Source organism: Dipodomys ordii, unplaced genomic scaffold (genome assembly GCF_000151885.1).
Source record: "Dipodomys ordii isolate 6190 unplaced genomic scaffold, Dord_2.0 Scaffold37, whole genome shotgun sequence".
NCBI classification, from domain to species: Eukaryota; Metazoa; Chordata; class Mammalia; order Rodentia; family Heteromyidae; genus Dipodomys; species Dipodomys ordii.
The window spans coordinates 8,618,771-8,640,535 of NW_012267253.1; the positions used below are offsets into that span (position 1 = coordinate 8,618,771).

Sequence of the window (21,765 nt, forward strand, 5' to 3'; positions counted from 1 at the left end):
ACCTTTGGTATCAGGAAAGGATTCTTTGGGGATTTGACTGGGCCTTCAAGAATGAGCAAACTTTGAATAGGAGAGAAGAGGAAAAGATGTGAGAAAATTCATGTAACAGGAAAGCATGGTGTGGGGGGTAGACTGGTGAAGGGGCAATAATGAGCAACCATTGTTTTTGTTTTTGTTTTTTGGTAGGTCATGGGGCTTGAACTCAGCTGGGCGCTCTCCCTCAGCTCTTCAGCTCAAGGCTAGCACTCTACCACTTGAGCCATAGCGCCACTTCCAGTTTTCTAAGTGGTTTATTGGAGATAAGAGTCTCACCGACTTTTCTGCCTGGGCTGGCTTTGAACCGTGATCCTCAGATCTCAGCCTCCTGAGTAGCTAGGATTACAGGCCTGAGCCACCAGTGCTCGGCTTTTGTTTTTATTTTTTTTGTGCCAGTACTGGGGCTTGAACTCAGGGTTTGGAGTGCTGTCCTTGAGCTCTTTTGCTCAAGGTCAGCATTCTACCATTTGAGCCACAGCTCTACTTCTGGCTTTTTGTGGGTAATTGGAGATAAAAATCTCATGAACTTTTCTGCCACTTTTCTGTCTGGGCTGGTTTTGAATCATGATCCTCAGATCTCACCCTATTGTAGCATACAGGTGTGAGCCTGAGGGCAAGCTTTCACTTTTAGGACTGAGGCCTTTGCAGTTTTTTCACCAGGGATGACATGAGGAAAAGTGCCATCTTACTGTTGGAAAGGTTAATTTGATGGCTTTTTTCTTTCTTCTTGTTTGTAGTCTCTAACTTTTCATCATTGCGCATCAGAATAACGTGTTATAAGTAAAGCTGACATTTGGCCTGCCTGTGGGGACATGGATTGGGAGTGAAACCTAACATCCAGTTGCGATTCCAGGCATTTGTCAATTGAGACTGTGAGGTTTAAACAAGGAATCCTAAGAATTTCAGATTTCTCTTCCTTTATGCTTTCTTTGACTTGATAGATTTTCCTCCTCTCTATCCTTTTTTTCTCCCCAGCTAATTCTAAAAAAAGCTAGTTTGCAAAATCTCTTATTACTGAAAAGGTAGAATAAATGATAATGAGTTCATTACTTATTAATATGAAATATGTTACTCCTAAACATAGTGGTTTAGAAAAATCATAATTTGTTATTAAACATGGTTCCTGTGAGTCAAGAATTCGGGAACTAAGTATCTGAAGGATTTTTTGATTTATAATTTCTCAAAAGGCTCCACTCAAGATATCACTGGGACTTCATTCGTCTAAAGATGTGGCTGGAGCTTGGGATTCACTTCCAACGTGGCTTCCACATGCCTTGTAACTTAGTGTTGGCTCCTGGAGCTCGTTTCTCATTGCATGCCCCTCTCCATAGGGCACTTGAGTGACCTCATAACGTGGCAGCTAACATTCCCTAGAGAAATTGATGCAAGAGAACAAGGTGGAAGCTGATACTACCTGGGTAGTTACATACCATCACCTCTTCCGAAATAAGAGAAGTCCTACCCGAGGCAGGAATACATAGGGATCATCTTGGAGACTAGCTTCCACAGGGAGGAACCTGTGGGATTTTGCTCTAAAGGTGTCTGTCTCTGAGAGCTGATAATATGGTGATCTGAAATAAGTCGTGCCACTCTTCTTATAGTTCTTTTTCCCAGCTTGTTTTTGTGCAGCATGAAGTTTCTAGGAATAGTTTTTAGTATCCTTTCATACTCAAAGTGCCTATTAGTATAGCAAAGACTTGCAATCAGACTTCTTGGGTTTTCAGTCCAGCAGTGCCATATTCTAGCTAGGCCCTTTAGAGATTTTGTTTAATCTCTATGTGGTTTGGTTTCCTTATCTTTAAAATGGAGGAAATAGTACCTACCTCACAGGCATGTATCTTTGAAGATTAAATGGGATAAAGTATTGAGAAGACTGGTAAGCACTTAGTAAGGATTAGCTTCTATTATTATTTATTTTATTTATTTATTATTATTATTATTTTATTGTTGGTTGTGGGGCTTGAACTCTGGGTCTGGACACTGTCCCTCAGCTCTTCAGCTCAAGGCCAGTGTTTTACCACTTGAGCCACAGCGCTACTTCTGTTTTTCTGGCCATTTATTGGAAATAAGAGTCTCACAGACTTTCCTGCCCGGGCTGGCTTTGAACCAGCCTCCTGAATAGGTAGGATTACAGGGATGAACCACTGGTGCCTGGCCTTCTATTGTTATTTATTGTGCCTTATATATAAGAAGTTTGGTTTTCACCAATCTTAATTGGACTCCACAAAAAACATTGAGGTTCCTGAAAAAGTAAACTTTGTCCTATGAAATACTGTTTGGTCATTACTATGGGGAAAAAGCTTCAAAATGCCTGACTAGGAAAAGTAGTACTGCCCCATTTTAATATAGTTACATTTCCTATAATTTTACAATAGAGTTTTTAATTAATATTGATTCTTTGCCAATTCTAAGGCACTTCATTATTTTGAAGAATTCATGTATTTCTCAGTATTTTACCTGTAGGTGTTTCGACAATGAAAGGTTCTATGTGAGTTTTCTAATAAGTTTATAATAGTGGAAGAAATTTGGAAACCACTTATTAGATGATGATCAGAATGTCTGAAATTGTTCCTAGAATCATAAGGTGGCCCTTAAGACCTGGAAGCTTAGAGTGCAGCTGTGAAGGTAGAGCCTAGAGGGACTGAATGGTCCAGGATCATATTTGTGCATAGTCTGTAGTGAGTTCAGTTATTCACGATGAGACCTTACACTTCTGTGCTGAGAAACTGAATTTGAGCTAGTACATAGTACTGACAACTGAGATATTCCTAAGTAAAAGTTACCTTCAGCTTCTAAGTTTTTGATTTATATGCTTTTTTTTCTGAATTATTTTAGGGGTTGAGATTGCTGGGATTGAATTTACAGCTTTGCACCTGCTAAGCATACTCTTTGTCCCACTGAGTTATATTTACAACCCATGAAAGCTATTCTTCATACCTTTACAGGCTAAGGGATCTATGCTAGTTATAAATGCTTTAATATCATTTGTAATTATATTCTTGGCATTTGTTAGTCTTGAATATTGTCTACAATAAAAATAATACCCAGTAGCTTGGTTTTTCTCTTTCTGGGCTGACAATGAGCCTTGATGCCCTGATCTCTGTTTCCTAAGTAGCTAGGATTACAGGCTTGAGCCATGACACTCTACTGCATTGATTATTTTGAGTTAGCGTCTCATTTATTGCCTGGACCACAATCCTTCCAATTTTTGCCTTCTGCTGTAGCTGGGAGAACAGGCATGCACTACATCACCTAGTTTCTTCCATTGAGTCTGTAGACTTCTCTGTTCAGGCTGCATCGAACTGCAGTCCTCACTGTTTTAGCCTCCTCCACATAGTTAGGATGAAAGGCAGGTGCCACTGTGCCCAGCTATTGGTTGAAATGGGATAGTGCAAACTTTTTTTGCCCTGGCTGACCTTGAACCATGATCCTCCTGATCTCAACCTTTCAAGTGACTAGATTCAAATAGGTGTGGGCCACCACCACCAGGCTTTTAGCTTGTATTTTTAAAAAATGAAGTATGTAATGCAAAAATCCCTGTGTGTAGACAGGGATCCTTATAGAAAAGCAGGTGTTCAGGGACACTAGTCAGCCACTGCTGGGCTGTATTATCATCCTATGTTCATTTACTCCAATGCCTGGTCATTCACTGTGTCACTCCTGCTTCATTGATTTGGACTGGGATGAGGAGTAGGGATATTATTTGGGACTCTCAGAGGGATGCATACAGGGAAAGCCAAATTTCACAGAAAACTTCCAAAAGAACTTAGGCTTATAACTCAATAGATCCATTTACAAGTGTGTTGATATTTGTTTTCCAGTGAATAAATTCACAATTTGTTTTCTCCTATTTAGTTCTCACAATACCTTCATGAAAATGCATCTTATGTCCGCCCCCTTGAGGAAGGAATGCTGCATTTATTTGAAAGTATTACTGAGGACACTGTGACCGTCCTGGTAATTTTCTTCCTTGTCTATGTCTGGAAGTGGGACATCCTCTAGTCCAGTAGCATTTTTAACTTTGATGTTGTTTTTCTTTTCCAGGAGACAACTGTGAAAATGAAAACCTTTTCAGAGCATCTAACCTCCTACGTATGTTTCCTTAGGAAGATTCTTCCTTATCAGTTAAAAAGGTATTCCCCTGGAGGCCAGGGAGCTTGGGGGACTGTGCTGGAACCTGACTTGCTCTGCAGTTGATAAAACAGGACCCATGCCTCTTGTGATCTGACTGACCGTCTGCCCATGGGAACTTGTGTGCACAAGGAAAAGTGTGGTAGAGAGTGGAGTTGTCTGTCAGCGGTGGTCTTCAGTAGTGCTGTTCTGTGTTGCTCTTACAGCCATGTAATGGTGTGAATTGGGGTCTTCAGTAATCACTTATGACATAGCTACTGAAATTAATATGTGTTATTGCGTTTGGTTTTTGTGTATGTGGTGTGTGTGTGTGTGTGTGTGTGTGTGTGTGTGTGTGTGTACTAGTAATAGTTCTTATACTCAGGGCCTGAGTGCTGACCCTTAACTTTTTGGCTCAAGGTTGGCACTTTACACTTGAGCTGTAGCTCTATTTTTGGCTTTTTAATGGTTAATTGGAGTTAAGAGTGTCATTGACTTTCCTGCCTGGCTGGTTTCAAACCTTGATCTTCAGTTCTCAGCCTCCTGAGAAACTGGGATTACGGGTGTCAGCCACTGGCGCCTAGCACTTTAGGTATCTTTGAAATAGTATGTTCTTATTTTTATTATTGGTGATTTTTTAATTATAAAAAATCATGGCTTTCATCTTATGCCACTTAGTAACGTTAATATTCTGCCTTAAGTATTTATAGAAAGGCAGAAAATATATGTCACTGAAATTTTTTATGATGAACCTTTATTACTTTTGATACTTTGGATCTAAAATAACCAAGGTGCCTATTTCACCTAAGTCTTTAGCTTAAAAAAAAAAAAAGAATAAAAACTGGAACAGAGGTTTAGAAAGTATGTAGGTTAACTGCTTATAAATATTGAAAATACAGAATTGTAACATTTAAAATTGACAATTTAAGAGATATCTTACTTCCTAATTGTTACCTAGCAAGGTATTTAACCAAATTCTGTGACTTGTGTATATGAGAGGATTTTAGGTCTCAGAGAATTAGGACTTTAATAGTGATGATTTTAACTTCATTTAGAGCCTTACGTGTTATAGCTTAATTTTCAGTATTTTTTTGAAAATTGACTAAGTTTAACATTAACGTTGAATAAATCTTTATGGTTTGGCTTATATTTAAGAAGATTCAATTTAAGAAGCATTCCAAGCCAGGCACTGGTGTCTCATGCCTGAAATCCTGGCTTCTGAGGAGGCTATGACCTGGAGAATTGAGGTTTGAAGCCAGCTGGGGAGAAAAGTCTTCCAGACTCCAAAAAACTGGACTGGAGGCATGTCTCAAGGTAGTATAGTGCCAGCAATGTAAGAATGATGAGTGAGTGGGAAGCCCTCAGTTCAAACTTTGGTATTAGCAAAAAAGAGGATCTTTTATTTTTTTATATATTATGAAAATACCATACAGAGGGGTTACAGTTACATGGGCAAGGTAATGATACATTTCTTATCAAGCATTGTTGCCTCCTCCTGTTTTCCCTTCCCATCCCCCCCTCCCCAAAGTTGTAAAGTTGGTTTTGCAATGGGTCCACCTGTATCCCTATTTAAACAATTTGTTTTTTCCCTTCCCCTCCACAAATTAAACCAGTATTAAATACAGTGAAAACAAGGGTTATACCGTGGGGGAGGGAAAAAGAGGATCTTGAATACAAAGCCAGCCTGGGTTAAAAAAAATAACAAAAGAAAAATACGTTATTTGATACAGTTTGATAGGTTGTACATTTTTTTTTAATGATTATCTTTTTTTCTTTTCTTTTCTTTTTTCTTTTTTTTTGCCAGTCCTGGGGCTTGCACTCAGGGCCTGGGTTTTGTCCTTGAGCCTGTCTCTGCTCAAAGCTAGTACTCTATCACTTGAGCCACAGTGCCACTTCCAGCTTTTTCTGAATAGTTCATTGGTGATAAGTGTCTCACAGATTTTCCTGCCTAGGCTGGCTTAGAACCAGGATCCTCAATCTCAGCTTCCTCAGTAGCAAGGATTACAGGTGTGAGCCACGGTGCCCTGCATGATTACCTTTTAAAAACCATAACTCCTTTCTTGATCTAAGGTTTTTGTTGTTGAATGTTTTATACTATTTTTCAGCCCTTTTTCATACGGAATTCATGTTTTTAGATAACTTGATGCTTTACTTTAAATATCAGTGAAATTGACCGGCTGACCTCTTGTTAAGTAGCAAGCAGGCTCAGAATTGACTAGAGCTGTCTGCTGTAAGTAACATAAAAGTGGCAAGGGAGAGGGAAGGACATGGACATAGTTAGGATTGTCATGCTAAGTTTTTCATTTGTTTTTTGTTTGTTTGGATGTTTTTGAAACAGTGTCTTGCTATGTAGTGCAGGCTGGCCTTGAACTCACAATCCTTTGGCTCTGACCTCTAGAGTTTTGGTATTACACGGCCAGGGTTAGTACTTCTCTAGTTTTATGTAAAACATTTTTTACTTGATTACTACACGTGTGCATGTGTGTGTGTGTGTGTATGTGTGTGTATGTGTTGGTACTGGACATGAACTCAGGGTCTTACACTCTTTGCTTCGCTTTTTTTTCCTCAAGGATGGTGCTTTGTCCTATGAGTCATACTTCTACTTCCAGCTTTTTGCTGGTTAATTGGACAGAAGAGTCTTTTAGCTTTGTCTGTCTGGGCTGGCTTCAAACTGATATCCTCAGATCTCAGTCTCCTAAGTATTTAGGATTATAGGAATGAGCCATCAACTCCTGGCTATTACCTATACATTTTAAGATAAATGTTAGGAAGAGTTCACATTTCTATACATTAAGAAATTTTCCCCAAGTAACTATCTAAAACTGAATATAATGTATTTTATGAAAATGCTTAGTATTTAATTTTATATCTGAGCCTCTAACAGACTGGGTTTCAGTCTGTTTTGGGATTTTGAAACTATACATGCATAGGAAATGAGTACAATTTCTTGTCTAATATTGTTACCCCCTCCCTTGTTTTTTTCCTATTTTCCATCCCCCCATCTCACCCCCTCAAAAAGATTTCTTAGCCTTTCAGCTAGTGTCAGTGGCAATATTATATTTTTAGTTTGTGAAATGCTCCTGTAAATATTTTAAGGATTTTTTTTTTCCTGGTGGTACTGGAGTTTTAACTCAGAGTCTCATGCTTGCTACCATTTATGCCATGTTCCCAGCCCTTTTTGCCTGAGTTATTTTCTCAGATATGTTTTTGTGGAATTTTGTTGTACTTGGGATTATGGTATGAACCACTACATCCAACTTTTCAGTTGAGGTGAAGTTTTACTAACGTTTTGCTGGGCTGGCTTTGAATCAAGATCCTCCTGATCCTCTGCCTCTTGAGTAGCTGGGATCACAGGCATGTGGCCTTTCTTGTAATATTTAATATTTTAATTTCCTTGTATTGCCCTCAGGGTGTGTGTGTGTGTGTGTGTGTGTGTGTGTGTGTGTGTATGTGTGGTGTGCACCAGTCCTTGGACTTGAAGTCAGGCCCTGGGTATTGTGTGTGTGTGTGTGTGTGTGTGTGTGTGTGGTGCACCAGTCCTTGGACTTGAAGTCAGGCCCTGGGTATTGTCCCTGAGCTTTTATGCTCAAGGCTAGTGTTCTACCACTTGAGCCACAGCTTCACTTCTGGCTTTTTGGAGGCTAATTGGAGATGAGAGTCTCACAGACTTTCTTCCCAGGCTGCTTTTGAACCAGGATCCTCAGATATCAATCCTCCTGAGTAGATAGGAATACAGGCATGAGCCACCAGCACTGGCTGGGTGTGTATATGACTTTTATCTTTTCCTTCATTTAGTCCTCCATTGCTCCATTGGCATTTGCAGCAAGTAGTTCTGTGTAGGCAAAAAAAAACATATAAAAAGATCAAATTCCTTTTTTGGTAAGGTCTGCCTTGGATATAGATGTTTGAGAAGTTAAATAGTTTCTAATTGCTAACTCAAAGTCATTTAGATACTCACTTTAAAAAATCTGCCCATTCCTAGTTTAGAAGAAGAATGTGAATCTTCTCTTTGCACATCTGCATTAAGAGCTCGGAATCTAGAGCTGTCCCAGGACATGAAGAAGATGACAGCTGTGTTTGAGAAGCTGCAGACTTATGTGGCTCTCCTTGCCCTGCCAAGTAAGTGCTCATGACTCAGCTTGAAGCATAAGAATCTAGAAGGGGGATGGAGATGATAGAATGAGCAGAGCAAAGATGTAGAGTAGAAAATTATGTATTTAAATATTGCCCTTGGGCAAAACACTGCTTTTCTATGCTTCTGTACTCCCATTTATGAAATGGAGTTATTTCTGTGATTGTTAAATGTAAAATATTAAACATTTACTATGCATTAAATATTATTTCCCTTTGTCTTTTGTGTGTGTGTGTGTGTGTGTGTGTGTGTGCGCGCGCGCGTGTGTGTGTGTGTGCACGTGCGCGCGCCCTGGTGCTTGAACTCAGGGGCTGGGCACTGTCCCTGAGGTTTTTTGCTCAAGGATAGTACTCTACCACTTATTCTGGCTTCATTGTTGGTGCTTAATTGTTGGTAAGAGTCTCTCAAACGTATCTGTCCTGGCTGGTTTAAACCGAGATTGTCAGATCTCAGCCTCCTGAGTAGCTAGGATTTCAGGCATTAGCCATGGGTGTCTGATGCCTTCCTGTTTTTTATTTTTTCACTTTTATTTTTTTTTGAAGATTTCACTATGTACCCCAGGTTGGTCTCAAACTTGCTATCTTCCTGCTTCCAGCCTCAGAAATACTGGGGTGACAGGTTTGCATCAACATGCTTGGCTTCTAGTGTTTGAAGTACACTTTGTTTGGATCCCAGGAGGGCTGGTAGCTGTTTTCTTTGCTGCTTCTCAGTGACATCCTAGCCTATAGTCTAGTTGCTATCTCTAATGAATGGGTCAGCTTCCTTTATGCTTTTACCATAGACTTTATTTTTTAAAAGCCACAAGCTTTAAGTTCTCCACATAGTATTGCAAGTGAAGTCAGTTCCTGTACAAAGAGACTCAGCTCTTGCTTTAGAGTTGTCTCTCAGGAGCTAACTCTCTGAGACATGGTTCTGGTGTTGCTGCACTTCTCTCCGAGTGATACCTCCCTATTAGGAGCTAAGTGTTTGATGGGAGGAAATGGGAAACATCCTCCAGTCTTCTTGGTCTGCTTTTTTCAACATAGAACCCATATTGACAGGCTGGGGCAAAGGGTGCTAGGGCCCAGGTATTCTAAGCAGCATATGATCAAGGTAGAGCCTCCATTTCTGGAGTGAGGGATGAGTGAAAGAAAGGACCTCCTCCTCTTCCTTTTGGACTTTGTTACTCAGAACTTAGCCTTGGCAGCAAAAAGCTGGGGACAAAAATGAAAAATGCCTCCTAGATGGTGGAGAGGAGGAAGTCCTCTGTTTGGCTATACTTGTTGGGAGTGGGGTTTCTGTTTCATTGAGCTGGTAGGGGAAGAAGGAAGTCTTGGTTCATATGCTCCAGACCTACTGTTTTTGCTAAGTTATAGATATTCTGGAATAAATACTAATTTATTTGTAACTGTATAACCATTTCTAGAAAGTTCAAGTGATTATTTTTCCTTTGTAATGATTACCATGTTGCTGGGGGACAGATATGCAGAGCTCCATATACTATTGGGGAAGACCTAGGGTCTCATGGTGTCTGGATAGTATTGCTGTAATGGTGCTTAATCTACAAGTAATGTTTAGGGAATGAAAAAATGAGAAATTGGTTATCTAACCATGAGTTGATAATTCATGAGGATTTCATTCCAAAAAGATCTGTTCCTGCTTAGCAAAGTTATTTGGTTTCTTAGCCATTACACATATCTGCATTTGATGTTCCTGTGTTTGTTATCATTACATGTGAATGTATCAGCAAAGGGTGTAAAAATCTTTGTTTCCAACATGCTACAGGCAGTCATTCTTCCCAAAAATAGAGGGAGGAAGAGGGTGGTCGACTTTGCAGGACAATGCTGAGGTTCATGACTTGGGTTTCCTAGGTACAGAGCCAGATGGACTTCTTCGGACCAACTACAGTTCTGTCTTAACAAATGTTGGTGCTGCTCTGAATGGATTTCATGACATCATGAAAGGTGAGCCTTGCATGTTGAAATTTGAACAAACACTGCCAAGGATTAGAGACCTGAAAAAGGCTCAGTAGCCTTTGGCTTTGTGGTCTGCCTTCTGCTGTTCCCATTTGTTTCATTTCTGAAAGTAAACAGTGCTAAGGAGGAATCTTCATGCACAGGACCTGTGCCAGAAACTCATACCACTGATTAAGGGCAGGTATGTAAAGACATGCCATTCTGAGGCCCTTAGCAAAACTCCTTACACTTGTTAGAGGCTAAGCTTGAAGGGATCAAGGAAGCCAGACCAGCATTCCCAGAACAAGTATAATGTCTTTGCACCATCCCGAGTGATGAAAGTCTGTGTATTAAACCTTGATCTGTTTTAATTGATTTTGTTCTCCTAAGAATATAGTCATAGTCTTCCAAAGGATTCGAACTCTGGGCCTGGGTGCTGTCCCTCAGCTCTTCAGCTCAAGGCTAGTGCTCTACCACTTGAACCACAGTACCACTTCTGGTTTTCTGATGGTTTATTGGAGATAAGAGTCTCACAGACTTTCCTGCCTGGGCTGGCTTTGAACCATGATCCTCAGATCTCAGCCTCCTGAGTAGCTAGGATTACAGGCGTGAGCCACTAGCAACCAGCAGGGGAATTTTTTTTTAAAAAGGCATTTTTTATGCTTCTTTCTTAGCTTGTGATTCTGAGTCTTAACCAAATAATCTATAAGCTCTGTCTTGCTTTTAGATTCCACTACCCCTTTTCCTCTCTTTCTTTTAGAGTCTGTTGGGGGTAGGGGAAGGAGAATAGGTAAGAACAATTGCTAGTGGTATTGGAAATAGTCCAGGTGTCTAGATGATTCATTGTGATGTTTAATTCACAGTGTCAAATTTCAGAGGAAATAGTTTTTAAAGTTTTATTTTGTATAAAACATAAGAAGCATCTAGAACCTGCTTGTCAACTGTATCTTATATATATTATAAACTGTATATAGTATTGGGATTCAGCTTTCAGCTCAGCATACTGCCTTGTGAGGGCCAAATCATCCAATCCTCTAATGAGCAAGATGCAGACCCACAGGTGGTAAAGGTGTTAGGAGGTCTTCACCGCCTGTCCTTTCTACCTGGATTTGTGAACTGTTATTTAGGAGCTGTTCTTTGTCACATTTACTTTATAAATCTGTAAGAATAGATATGAGGAGTGGCCTGGTCATTTATATGCAACATGTATAAATAGTGTATACAGGTAGTGAGCTTTGATTTCATTGTTTTTATAGATATTTCCAAACATTATAACCAAAAAACTACAATAGAGCACGAACTTCCAACAGCAACACAGAAGCTGATAACAACTAATGACTGCATCCTGTCATCAGTAGTAGCGTTAACAAATGGAGCAGGAAAGGTACTTATCCTCTGGCTTGTATTGACCTTAAATTCAATTCTTAAAAATGTTCCTTTTAAAAAATAGTAAAATTGGTCTGTCTAAGGATTGTGGAAATTTTTTTTTGATGTTTATAAAATAATGGGATCTCTTTTTTCCTCTTTCTTAGGCAATGCATTTTTAATTGTTTCCATCTTCAGGTTCAATCATCTACTCAATTTTTCAAACAGTGTGGTAGATTTGTGATAAGTGAGCAGATCAGTCATTTTGTATTTCAGCATAAGATTGGATGATTTGAGGATTCTACATGTTCTCAAGATAGATCCTTGCTTATGTTAGTCTGTTATGGAAAATAATGAGAGGATACAGAAGAAGAAAAGCACAAGTCCAGTACAACCTCTTAATATTTTAGGTGTTTTTCCAACTCTTAGTTTTTTGTTTTTTTCTGGTAACACTTGTGATGATACTGCCTCTGTGATTTTATAACTTAGTAATTCATTTTAAAGTGGCATCCATACGTATCTTTCGTTGATCCTTGAGTGTTAGACAATGAACATGTGGATCATTAAGCACTGGATTATTATAAACTAAAGCGGTTTCTTACCCATCCTTTGATCCTGTGTGTTGTGGTTTCTGCAGCGCTCATACACTCAGAGTCACAATTTCAACATCTCCTTAAGGTAGCTTTCTTTCAGAACTCACCATTGTAGAAAACCCAGACCACTATGTATATCATTTTCCTGTCTGATAGGTTAACCATAATTGTAACATTTTCAAGTAGTTTAAGTCAATCAAAATGATCACAGGTCATGCTAGACATTCATTGTCAGCTTACTTGAACTTGAACTGGTCTTTGTGACTGCTGTAGTGTTAATCCATAATTAACACATGTTACCTTGAGGTTCTTTGGGCTCATAATAGATCAGTGAGCCTCCTTTCCACTCTTTTCATTAACAGTGTGCCAGAAGCTTCCTATGGATAATATTTGTTCACTTAGGAGCATGTTAATATTTTATTGGAATTGCTACGCTTGCTGCTTTTTCTGTGATCCTATATGCTCATAGTTTATTTTAGCTTTAAAAAAATTTTAACTGTAAGCCAGGCACCAGTGGCTCATGCCTTATAATCCTAACTACTCAGGATGCTGAGATCTGAGGATCGAGGTTCAAAGCGAGCCCAATAAACCACCAGAAAAACTGGAAGTGGCACTGTGGCTCAAGTGGTAGAGCACTATCCTTGTGCTGAAGAGCTGAGGGACAGTGCTCAGAGTTCAAGCCCTGTGACTGACCAAAAGAAAAAAAAAAGTTAAATGTTAATACTGTGCCTCATGGAAGTGTACCTGATCTCCACTTGGGAATTTTTTATAAATATTTTTGACTAATGAAATATTTGAACTGTTGGTTGACAACAGCTTCATATTTAGCTAATATACTTTGATTAAACTAAATTTGATAGTTTATAATTTAACAGCAGGAAGGCATAGCATATACCTATTAAAGAAAGTTTGGAAAATGTATATGGTACCATGATCTGTGTATAGATAAGGGGTATAGTCTTATTATTCACAAGCAAAAAAATAGCTCAAGATTTTTTTAACCGGTCCAGGGGTTTGAACTCAGGCCTGGGTGCTGTACCTGGGCTTCTTTTGCTCAAGGCTAGCTCTCTACCACTTGAGCCACAGCTCTACTTGTGTGTGTGTGTGTGTGTGTGTGTGTGTGTTTTGTAATTTATTGGAGATAAGAGTCTCAGACTTTTCTGCCCAGGCAGAGATCCTCAGATCTCAGCCTCTTGAGTAGCTAAGACTATAGATGTGAGCCACTGGCACCTTGCCTTAGCTCAGAATAACTATTTTCTTTGAGTACTACCTAACAGACTTTTATTTACATAATATAAAGCATTAGTGAAAAACAATCTTTAGAGCTGGGCATGGAGGAGTATACCTATAATTGCAGTACTCAGGAGGCTTTAATATATCAGACTTATTTTTCTGGCTAGAACCTTTAAGCAGATATTTTTATTTATATCACTGTTTCATATAACACTGTAGATATGCAATTGTGGTTCAGAAAAATTATAGTCGTGGATCTTTATGGGTGTCTATATAGATTTAACAAGTGCTCAGTCTATAAATGACAATCCACTGAAATCTTAAGTCTTTTTTCTATATATATTTTACAAATTGAGATTTAAAGATGTTTAAAGATTTCAAGATGTTTATGTTATGTCTTCTATTGAAATGTGAAAATTCGAAGTTAAATGCAAATGAAATGGATAAGTCCCTACAGGGGTATTTGACATTACTGCAGAAATTAATGATGTAAATAGCTCATGAATGCTCATGGAAAAGCTGTAGAGTAAATTAGAATCAGTCTTGGCTTTTAAGAACAGAACAGTCTAGAGAAGGACAGTTCAGAAGTCGATTCTCAATTATTTATGATCCTCTCTTTAAAAAAAATATTTCGCCACAGTATTCTAGGTAAACACAGGTTTTTTTAAGCAGGTATTGAAATTCTAAACAGTTCTGAAACCTGATAGATAGATAGATAGATAGATAGATAGATAGATAGATAGATAGATAGATAGATAGATAGATAGATAGATAGCTATATTTGAGATTACCGTTGGAGAACAAGCCTTTTTTATTATTATTATGCTGTGTTTAGATTGCATCTTTCTTTGGCAACAATGTGGACTACTTTATCACTTCACTGAGCTATGGGCCCAAGGCGGCGAGTGGGTTCATCAGTCCTCTCTCTGCGGAATGCATGCTGCAGTATAAGAAGAAGGCTGCTGCCTACATGAAGGCTTTGAGAAAGGTTTGTAAGCTGCCATCCACACTTAACTTAAAGCAATCATAACTAGTTGCAGAGAATGGCGGGGTTTTTCCCCCACAGTCCATGTCATTTAGACTTGGTATAATTTGGGGATTCAGGAGATTGGTAGATGATCTTTGGAAAAAAGGTGATAGAAACTCACACCTTTGGTGAGAAGCAGATTCATGTCCCTAGTGCCAGTAGAGAGCCTGTAGTAAGGTAGGCCAGCAGGCAGTAAAAATGGAACTTCAGAAATCTTAACAAAAAAATTGAAATTTGTTTGGAAATTTTAATAAATCATCCTTAAGAGGCTGAGATCTGAGGATCACGGTTCAAAGCCAGTCCAGGCAGGAAGGTCCATGAGACTCTTATCTCTATTTAATCACCAAAAAGCCAGAAGTGGAGCTGTGGCTCAAGTAGTAGAACGCTAGCCTTGAGCAAAAAAACAAAGGGACAGCACCTAAGTCTTGAGCTCAGGCCCCAGTACTGACACATACACACTAAAGTCAAAAGATAACAGCAGTACGTTAAAAGAAAGTTCTGATCATTCAAAATCCTACCACTCAAATGTGTTATTCTTAACCTTGTTAGAATATTTCTACATATAAACAACTTTCAAGGTATATAAGCATATATACAAGCTATCAAAGCAAAATATATCTAGCAGAAAGAAACATAGATCTATAATCTTCTTTCCTCTTAATACATTGGGAATATACATATATATATATATATATATATATATATCAAAATATATGTCTAATCATTCTTTTTTTTGAGATGGGGCCTGGCTTTACTATCTAGGCTGTGCATAAAGTTCTTAGCTTCTCAAGTAGCTAGGCTTACAGGCATGCTTCACCATGCTCAACTGTAGTCATATTTCTAATGCCTCTTATAGTGTTTTGTTGTATACCATGAATAATTGAACCATTTCATTGTTGACATATAAGATGTTATTCTCAGTTACATGCAGCACTGCAATGGGTGTTCTTTCTCCGTGTATGTACTAGTCTGGGGTTGAACTCAGGGCATGGACACGGTCCCTGAGTTTTTTTGCTCAAAGCGAGTGCTGTACCTCTTGAGCTGCAGCTTTTTGGGGTAGTTAAATTGGTAGAGTCTCATGGACTTTGTAGAGTCTCATAGATTTTCCTGTCAAACAGCAATCCTCAGATCTTAGCTTCCTGAGTAGATTACAGATGGAAGCCACTGGTGCCTGGCTGCAATGGTTATTCTTTTTGTTGTTGGTCATGGGGTTTGAACTCTGGGCCTGGGCGTTGTCCCTGAGCTCTTCAGCTCAAGGTAAGCACTCTATCACTTGAGCCACAGCGCCACTTCCAGCTTTTTCTGATTATGTGGTACTGAGGAATCAAACCCAGGGCTTCATGCATGAGAGGCAAGCACTCTACCACTAAGCTACACTCCCAGCCCTGTAATGAGTATTATTAAACATACAACTTTTACATTTCACTTTACCCACCTCTTCATCTAAGGCTTTAATTACAAATTAGAATATTATAGATAGTAACTCTCGATTTTAGTTTCTACCTATATATCAATTTGGTATGTAAGCTTCCAGTCTCTAAGCAATTATAGGCATCTGTATAAACCATAGACAAAATACAGAAGTGAGTGTGTGTGTGTGTGTTTGTGTTTAATTGGAGCTTAGAGTTTCACAGACTTTCTTTCCTGGGCTGGCTTCAAACTGCAATCCTCAGCCTTCTTAGTAGCAAGGATTATAGGCATGAGCCACTGGAATCCAGCTGGAATTGTTTCCTTTTGTTTTTTTGGGGGGAGGTATGTGCGTATGTGCTGGTAGTGGGGCTTGAATTCAAACCTCATACACTCTCGCTTGTATTTTTTTGATGAAGGCAGTCATTTGAGCCCTTCTGGCTTTTTGCTGGTTAATTTGTGGTAAGAGAGTCTTAGATTTGAATCTCTGAGCTGGCTTCAAACTGAGATCCTTAGATTTTGGCCTCCTAAGTCTACAGGCATGAGCCATTGGCCCCCAAAGCTTTTTTTCTTTTTAACCTGATAAACATTTTGAGTGTCGCAGCAATCTGCTCTATCATTGAATATGTAGCCCCCACTGTATTCCTCTTGAGCATAGTGTAGAAATGTATGTATTTTGTGAGAGCCTGAGACCAGGACAGCCAAGACATACATAGGAGACTCCTCAACTGGTAGCTATATATTGTGGTGAATGCTTAACTGAAAAGGGAAGAGAAAAATAGAAGTATCATGGATCAGGCATGGACCTGGTCTGTACAAACAAGGTCTGTAGGTATAGCTCAGTGGTAGAGTACCTGCCTAGCAAGCATAAAGTGCTGAGTTCAAACCCACTTAACATCATCACAAAAAAAATAAAATGGGGACTGGGAAGTTGCCTCAGAGGTAGAGTGCTTGCCTCGCATGCATGGATTCGATTCTTCAGCACCACACAAGCAGAAAAAAGCTGGCACTGGTGCTGTGGCTCAAGTGGTAGGGCGCTAGCCTTGAGCTGAAGAGCTGAGGGACAGCACTTAGGCCCAGAATTCAGGCCCCATGATCGACAAAAATAAAAATATTTTTAAAAATTAAAAAAAAAATAAGCTGATTGCTCTTGCATCATTTACCCAGTCTATTTGTTTCTTCATTGGATAATAAATGTAATATTTGTTCTAGAATAGATTTTATATTTGCCCTTTCCTGTTTCTGAATTTTCTCTTCTTTCCTTTATCTGTACTTTGGAGCAAGACCATATGGTTTTAGTTAGTGTAGCTTTTAATTGCTATAACAAGTTCTCTATCATTCTTTTCTTTTCGTATTAAAGGAGCTAGTCTGTGTCCATATACAGCTAGATTAATTTTCACACCCCATTGAGTAGTCTTGTGTTATGTGGGCTTGGAGGAAGGGTAAGATGGTCTTTTCTTTAATTCTTCACAATGCTTTTTCTGTAGCCGGTCCTGGAGTCTGTGCCTTATGAGGAAGCCCTGGCCAACCGCCGGGTCCTTCTCAGCTCCACGGAAAGTCGAGAAGGCCTCGCACAGCAGGTATGGTGCCTGGAAAGTCATGCAACTTATTAAATAGCAGAAATGTTAAATGCCCCAGGGAGGTATTTAGAGAACATAAATGACTCAAAAAACTACATAGATAAATGTGTAACATGAAACATTCATTATTCTATGCATACTAAAAAAAGACTGTAGACATAATTTGTTGAAAAATGTGTGTGTTGATGCTCTAAATAAGTCGTCTTGATTCAGTTGGTGCTACAGATGGTGGCTGAGTAATAACACATTTTGACCATGATGATTATTTCTGTAGGCATATATATATATTTAGTTTAGCATGGACTTATTTTCATATAAATGGGGGAAAAGGGGAGAAACATTTTCTGCTTCTAGTACAGGATATGGGAGTATAAAGGACTCTGGATACCAGTTTTAAATTCCAAAAATACTAAGGTAATAAAGAGGAGAGGAGCAAGATATTTGTCAAGTCATTTCATTTCATAAATGAGTAGGAATGGGAAATTTCCGGTATTTGGTTATCAGTTGAATTGGGGGGCAGATTGGGGTGGGAGGTACTTTTCCTTCTAGTAATTGGTACAGATTGATACCAGTTTAAATCTTATCAGAGACTTACTCAGTTTAATAGCTTATGTTTAATTTTCAGAATTCTCCTTTAAAAAAAAAAAGATGAGGAGGGAGGAAAGGGGGAGGGAAGAGAGAGAGTGGAAGAAATGTTTTGTTGAAGCTGGCCTATTTCCATTGGAAGTACATCACTTACCCCTCTAACCTTAATGCACCAGAATGTTGAGATAAAAATTTAATCCAGAAAGGAATTCCTGAAAAACAAATTTCTCAGAACTAATAAGAGGTACAATACCTTAAGAATTATTTTTTTTGTATTTTCTTTCTTAATGTAAGGGAAGTAAGACTAAAGGAAACGAAGTAAATTTTGCCTAAATGAGTACTGACTGGCAGACCTGTCTGACCTCAGAGCTAATGCTTTCCTGATGCCAGGGACTAGAGGGGGCCTGTGTCCTGGACACTCTGGGCCTCCCTTCCTGCCTCTTTAAAGGAAAAGGTTATTACTCACCTTTCAGAGTCATGCAAGACTGCTTCCAGCCAGTGGGAGGCACTGTGGTACAGCAGAAAGAAGCCAACCTGTGAGCCAGGCAGATGGGGGTCCCAGCTCTTGGCTCTGAGTTCTCTAGTTTAGCAGATGGTGTAGCTGCTGGGAACCTTTGCTCTCCTCTGTAGAAATAAGAATCATAGGCCTATTAAGATGCTCTTTTGGGATAATAGGAGTAAGGTGTCACATACTGCCTGGTACATGGTAATTACTCAATCGGGATAATGGTATATCATTAGAATTCATTGTATAGTTGCTATTATTTTAATGTAATTCTCATGCTTTTATTTTCCCAGAACATAGACTTTTAAAACTTATTAAAGCATAACATACTTAAAGGAAAGCATGCAAATTACTAATTTTTACAAGTGAACATTAATATAACTAGATTCAAAAAGAGCAGGGCAGGTAGTATTATTTTCCATGTTAGCTATACTTGAGAAAAAATTACTAGGAGCCTGGTGCTAATGGCTCATGCTTATAATCCTAGTTGCCCAGGAGGCTGAGATCTGAGGATTGAGGTTCAAAGCCAGCCTATGCAGGAGAGTGTGAGATTCTTATCTCCAATGAACCAGCAAAACACTGAAAGTAAAACTGTGGCCTAAGTGGTAGAGCACCAGCCTTGAGTGGAAAAAGCTGAAGGAAGGAGGGAGAAAGGCAGGGAGGGAAGTAGGAAAGGAGAGAGAGAACACGTGAGTGAGCAAGTTATGCCTTCCCTATGCCCCTTTCCAGTTACTATATTCCTCTCTCTTCTCTCCTAAATGCAACTTTATTTTGCATTCCAACACTAGATTATTTTATTTCCTAAGAAATTATGTTGCATATATTCTTTCAAATCTAACATTGGCACTCTGAATAAAAGTTCTTTTTCACAAACATTCTCACCTTAGTGTTTTCTGTCTTTTGAATTTGAATCAACTGAGTGGTTTAATTTGCTTTTTCTTAATAATTAGTGAGCACCTTCTCTTTATTTTATTGTCTTGTCCTAGTGCCTATTTTTCAGTTTGGGTATCTATCTTTGTTTATTGCTTCTCAAGAATGCTTATGGAATTCTGGTTATTAGTACAGAAGAAATACAGACTTTTTATTTCTTTTAATTCAGCAAGGATTTACTTCAAGAAATATAGATAGGGTAGAAAGAACTAGGGAAAGGGAAAGGGAAACCTCTCTGCACTGCAAGCAGGAGATGGGAGCAGAGAGTCCTGATTTATGTCCTGGGGGCTTATCCAGAGAATTCATCCTAAATTCCTCTCTGGATACATGTAACTAAAGAATTCTTTATCTGTTCTCGCTTTTAATGTATCTGTTGAATGCATTAGAGATTCTTTTTCTACTCTTTTCCTTTCCTTTTTGCTCTCTGCTTTTTTTCTGTCCCTTAATGATGAGGGATTATTTTTGTACTTTAGTTCTATTTCTTTATTTATGATTATGTCTCTTCTATTCTGTTTAATAATTGTAGTGCAAGAAAGGTCAAGCTTTAATGTCTTCACCTCTGTGAAGTAGTTATGGCTTACATTCTGTAAACTAATTTTGTCTCCTTTATTCTTTGAGATGTAAAACTCTTTGTTACTTTTTAAGGTTCAACAGAGTTTGGAAAAGATTTCTAAACTAGAGCAGGAAAAAGAGCATTGGATGTTGGAAGCACAATTAGCCAAAATCAAGCTAGAGAAAGAAAACCAACGGATTGCAGATAAGTTGAAGAATGCAAGCAGTGGGCAGGTGGCTGGGCTGGCCCAGGATAGTGCTGCTACAGCTCCAAGTACTGCTGGCCAGGAGGAGTTTGCAGCTAAGGCTGTGTCAGAGCCCGTGCAGAGCACCAGTCTGGTGAGTATCTTCCGGCTTATCTTTGCCGGCAGTTTCCTTACTTTAATGCTGATCGATAAGATCTAATCTAGTGTCCAGCATTAGTCATTGTCTTAGTCCCTTCCAATTCGTATAACAAACTGGGTGCCTTAAAACAGCAGAAATTTATTTTGCACAGTTCTGGAGGCTGGCACGTGCAGGTCAAAGTGCCTGCACATTTGGAGTCCAGTGAGGGTGTGTTTCCTGACTCATTGATGGCCATTCACACTGTGTTCTCACATGCAGAAAGGGTGAATACTTCTCTGGATCTCTTTTGTAGGAAACCATTAGATCACCATGCGAGGGTTTCTCCTCTTAATAGTATTACCCTTGGAGCTCAGGATTTCAATGTAGGAATTTTGGGAAAACACAGACATTCTGATGATAACAATCATCTAAATTACATGCCAGTTTATAACAAGAATGACTCATGCATTCCAAGAAAAGGTAGGGCATACCATTCAAAAGTAACTCCACTAAACTCCCTGAGATTTGATGAGACTCCATAGTGAGGGCTGTGTTTCTGGAAAAGATAGAAAAAGTTGAATTTAAGATGATTCTTTTTCTCCGTGAAAAAAACTTATAACATTGGTTATGTTTCTAACCAAGGTCCAAATATCTAACTTCTTATTGAAATTACCACTGATTTTTTTTTTTTTTTTTGTCGGTCGTGGGGCTTGAACTCCGGGCCTGGGCGCTGTCCCTCAGCTCTTCAGCTCAAGGCGAGCGCTCTACCATTGAGCTACAGCACCACTTCCGGTTTTCTGGTGGTTTATTGGAGTAGGAGTCTCACGGTCTTTCCTGCCCGGGCTGGCTTTGAACCGCGATCCTCAGATCTCAGCCTCCTGAGTAGCTAGGATTACAGGCGTGAGCCACCAGCGCCCGGCTTGATTTTTTTTTTTTTGAGGAAGCACTGACGATTGAACTTGACCTCACACTTGCTAAGCGGGTAGTGTACTGCTGAGCCACACCTCCAGCTCTAGTTTTTGCTGGTTACCTTTAAGGTAGTCTTTTGCTTTCTTCCTAGGCCCACACCCAGGCCTGTACCTGGACCATTTAACCTATTTTAGGCTTCTTGTCATTGCTGGGACAACAAGTGTGTACCACCTTGTCTAGCTTATTAAGTCAAGTCTTAAGTGTTCCCCTCAATTGTAACCTCCCCTCTAGCTTAGGGTGATAGGAATGTGCCATGGCATTCAGTAAGGGGGTCTCATGACCTTTTCTGCCCTGCCTGGCCTCAAACTTCAGTCCTCCCATTCTTAGCCTACATATCATATAGAAAGTATAAAGTTCTATTATATACATATCATATAGAAATCCACCAGCTAGTTCTTTTATAAGATAGTACATTGACAAACTACCTTATAAGTTGAAATTTCTTGCCTTATTTTTATTGCTTTTTGTGCTAGTCTGGGGGCT

At 39.2% G+C, this 21,765-nt stretch overlaps 1 protein-coding gene across 3 annotated transcripts in view; it reads left to right on the top strand.

The window, feature by feature from the left end:
* The window catches only part of Ppp1r21 (protein phosphatase 1, regulatory subunit 21), a 65,433-nt gene that overhangs the window by 24,670 nt on the left and 18,998 nt on the right, over window positions 1-21,765 (top strand). For all 3 annotated transcript variants that reach the window (XM_013018006.1, XM_013018008.1, XM_013018007.1), the window contains 8 exons: window positions 3,892-3,993; window positions 4,081-4,169; window positions 8,129-8,265; window positions 10,129-10,221; window positions 11,469-11,596; window positions 14,239-14,391; window positions 17,325-17,417; window positions 20,083-20,328. In XM_013018006.1, coding sequence (XP_012873460.1) covers window positions 3,892-3,993; window positions 4,081-4,169; window positions 8,129-8,265; window positions 10,129-10,221; window positions 11,469-11,596; window positions 14,239-14,391; window positions 17,325-17,417; window positions 20,083-20,328 — 1,041 coding nt within the window. The remainder of the gene's footprint in view (window positions 1-3,891; window positions 3,994-4,080; window positions 4,170-8,128; window positions 8,266-10,128; window positions 10,222-11,468; window positions 11,597-14,238; window positions 14,392-17,324; window positions 17,418-20,082; window positions 20,329-21,765) is intronic.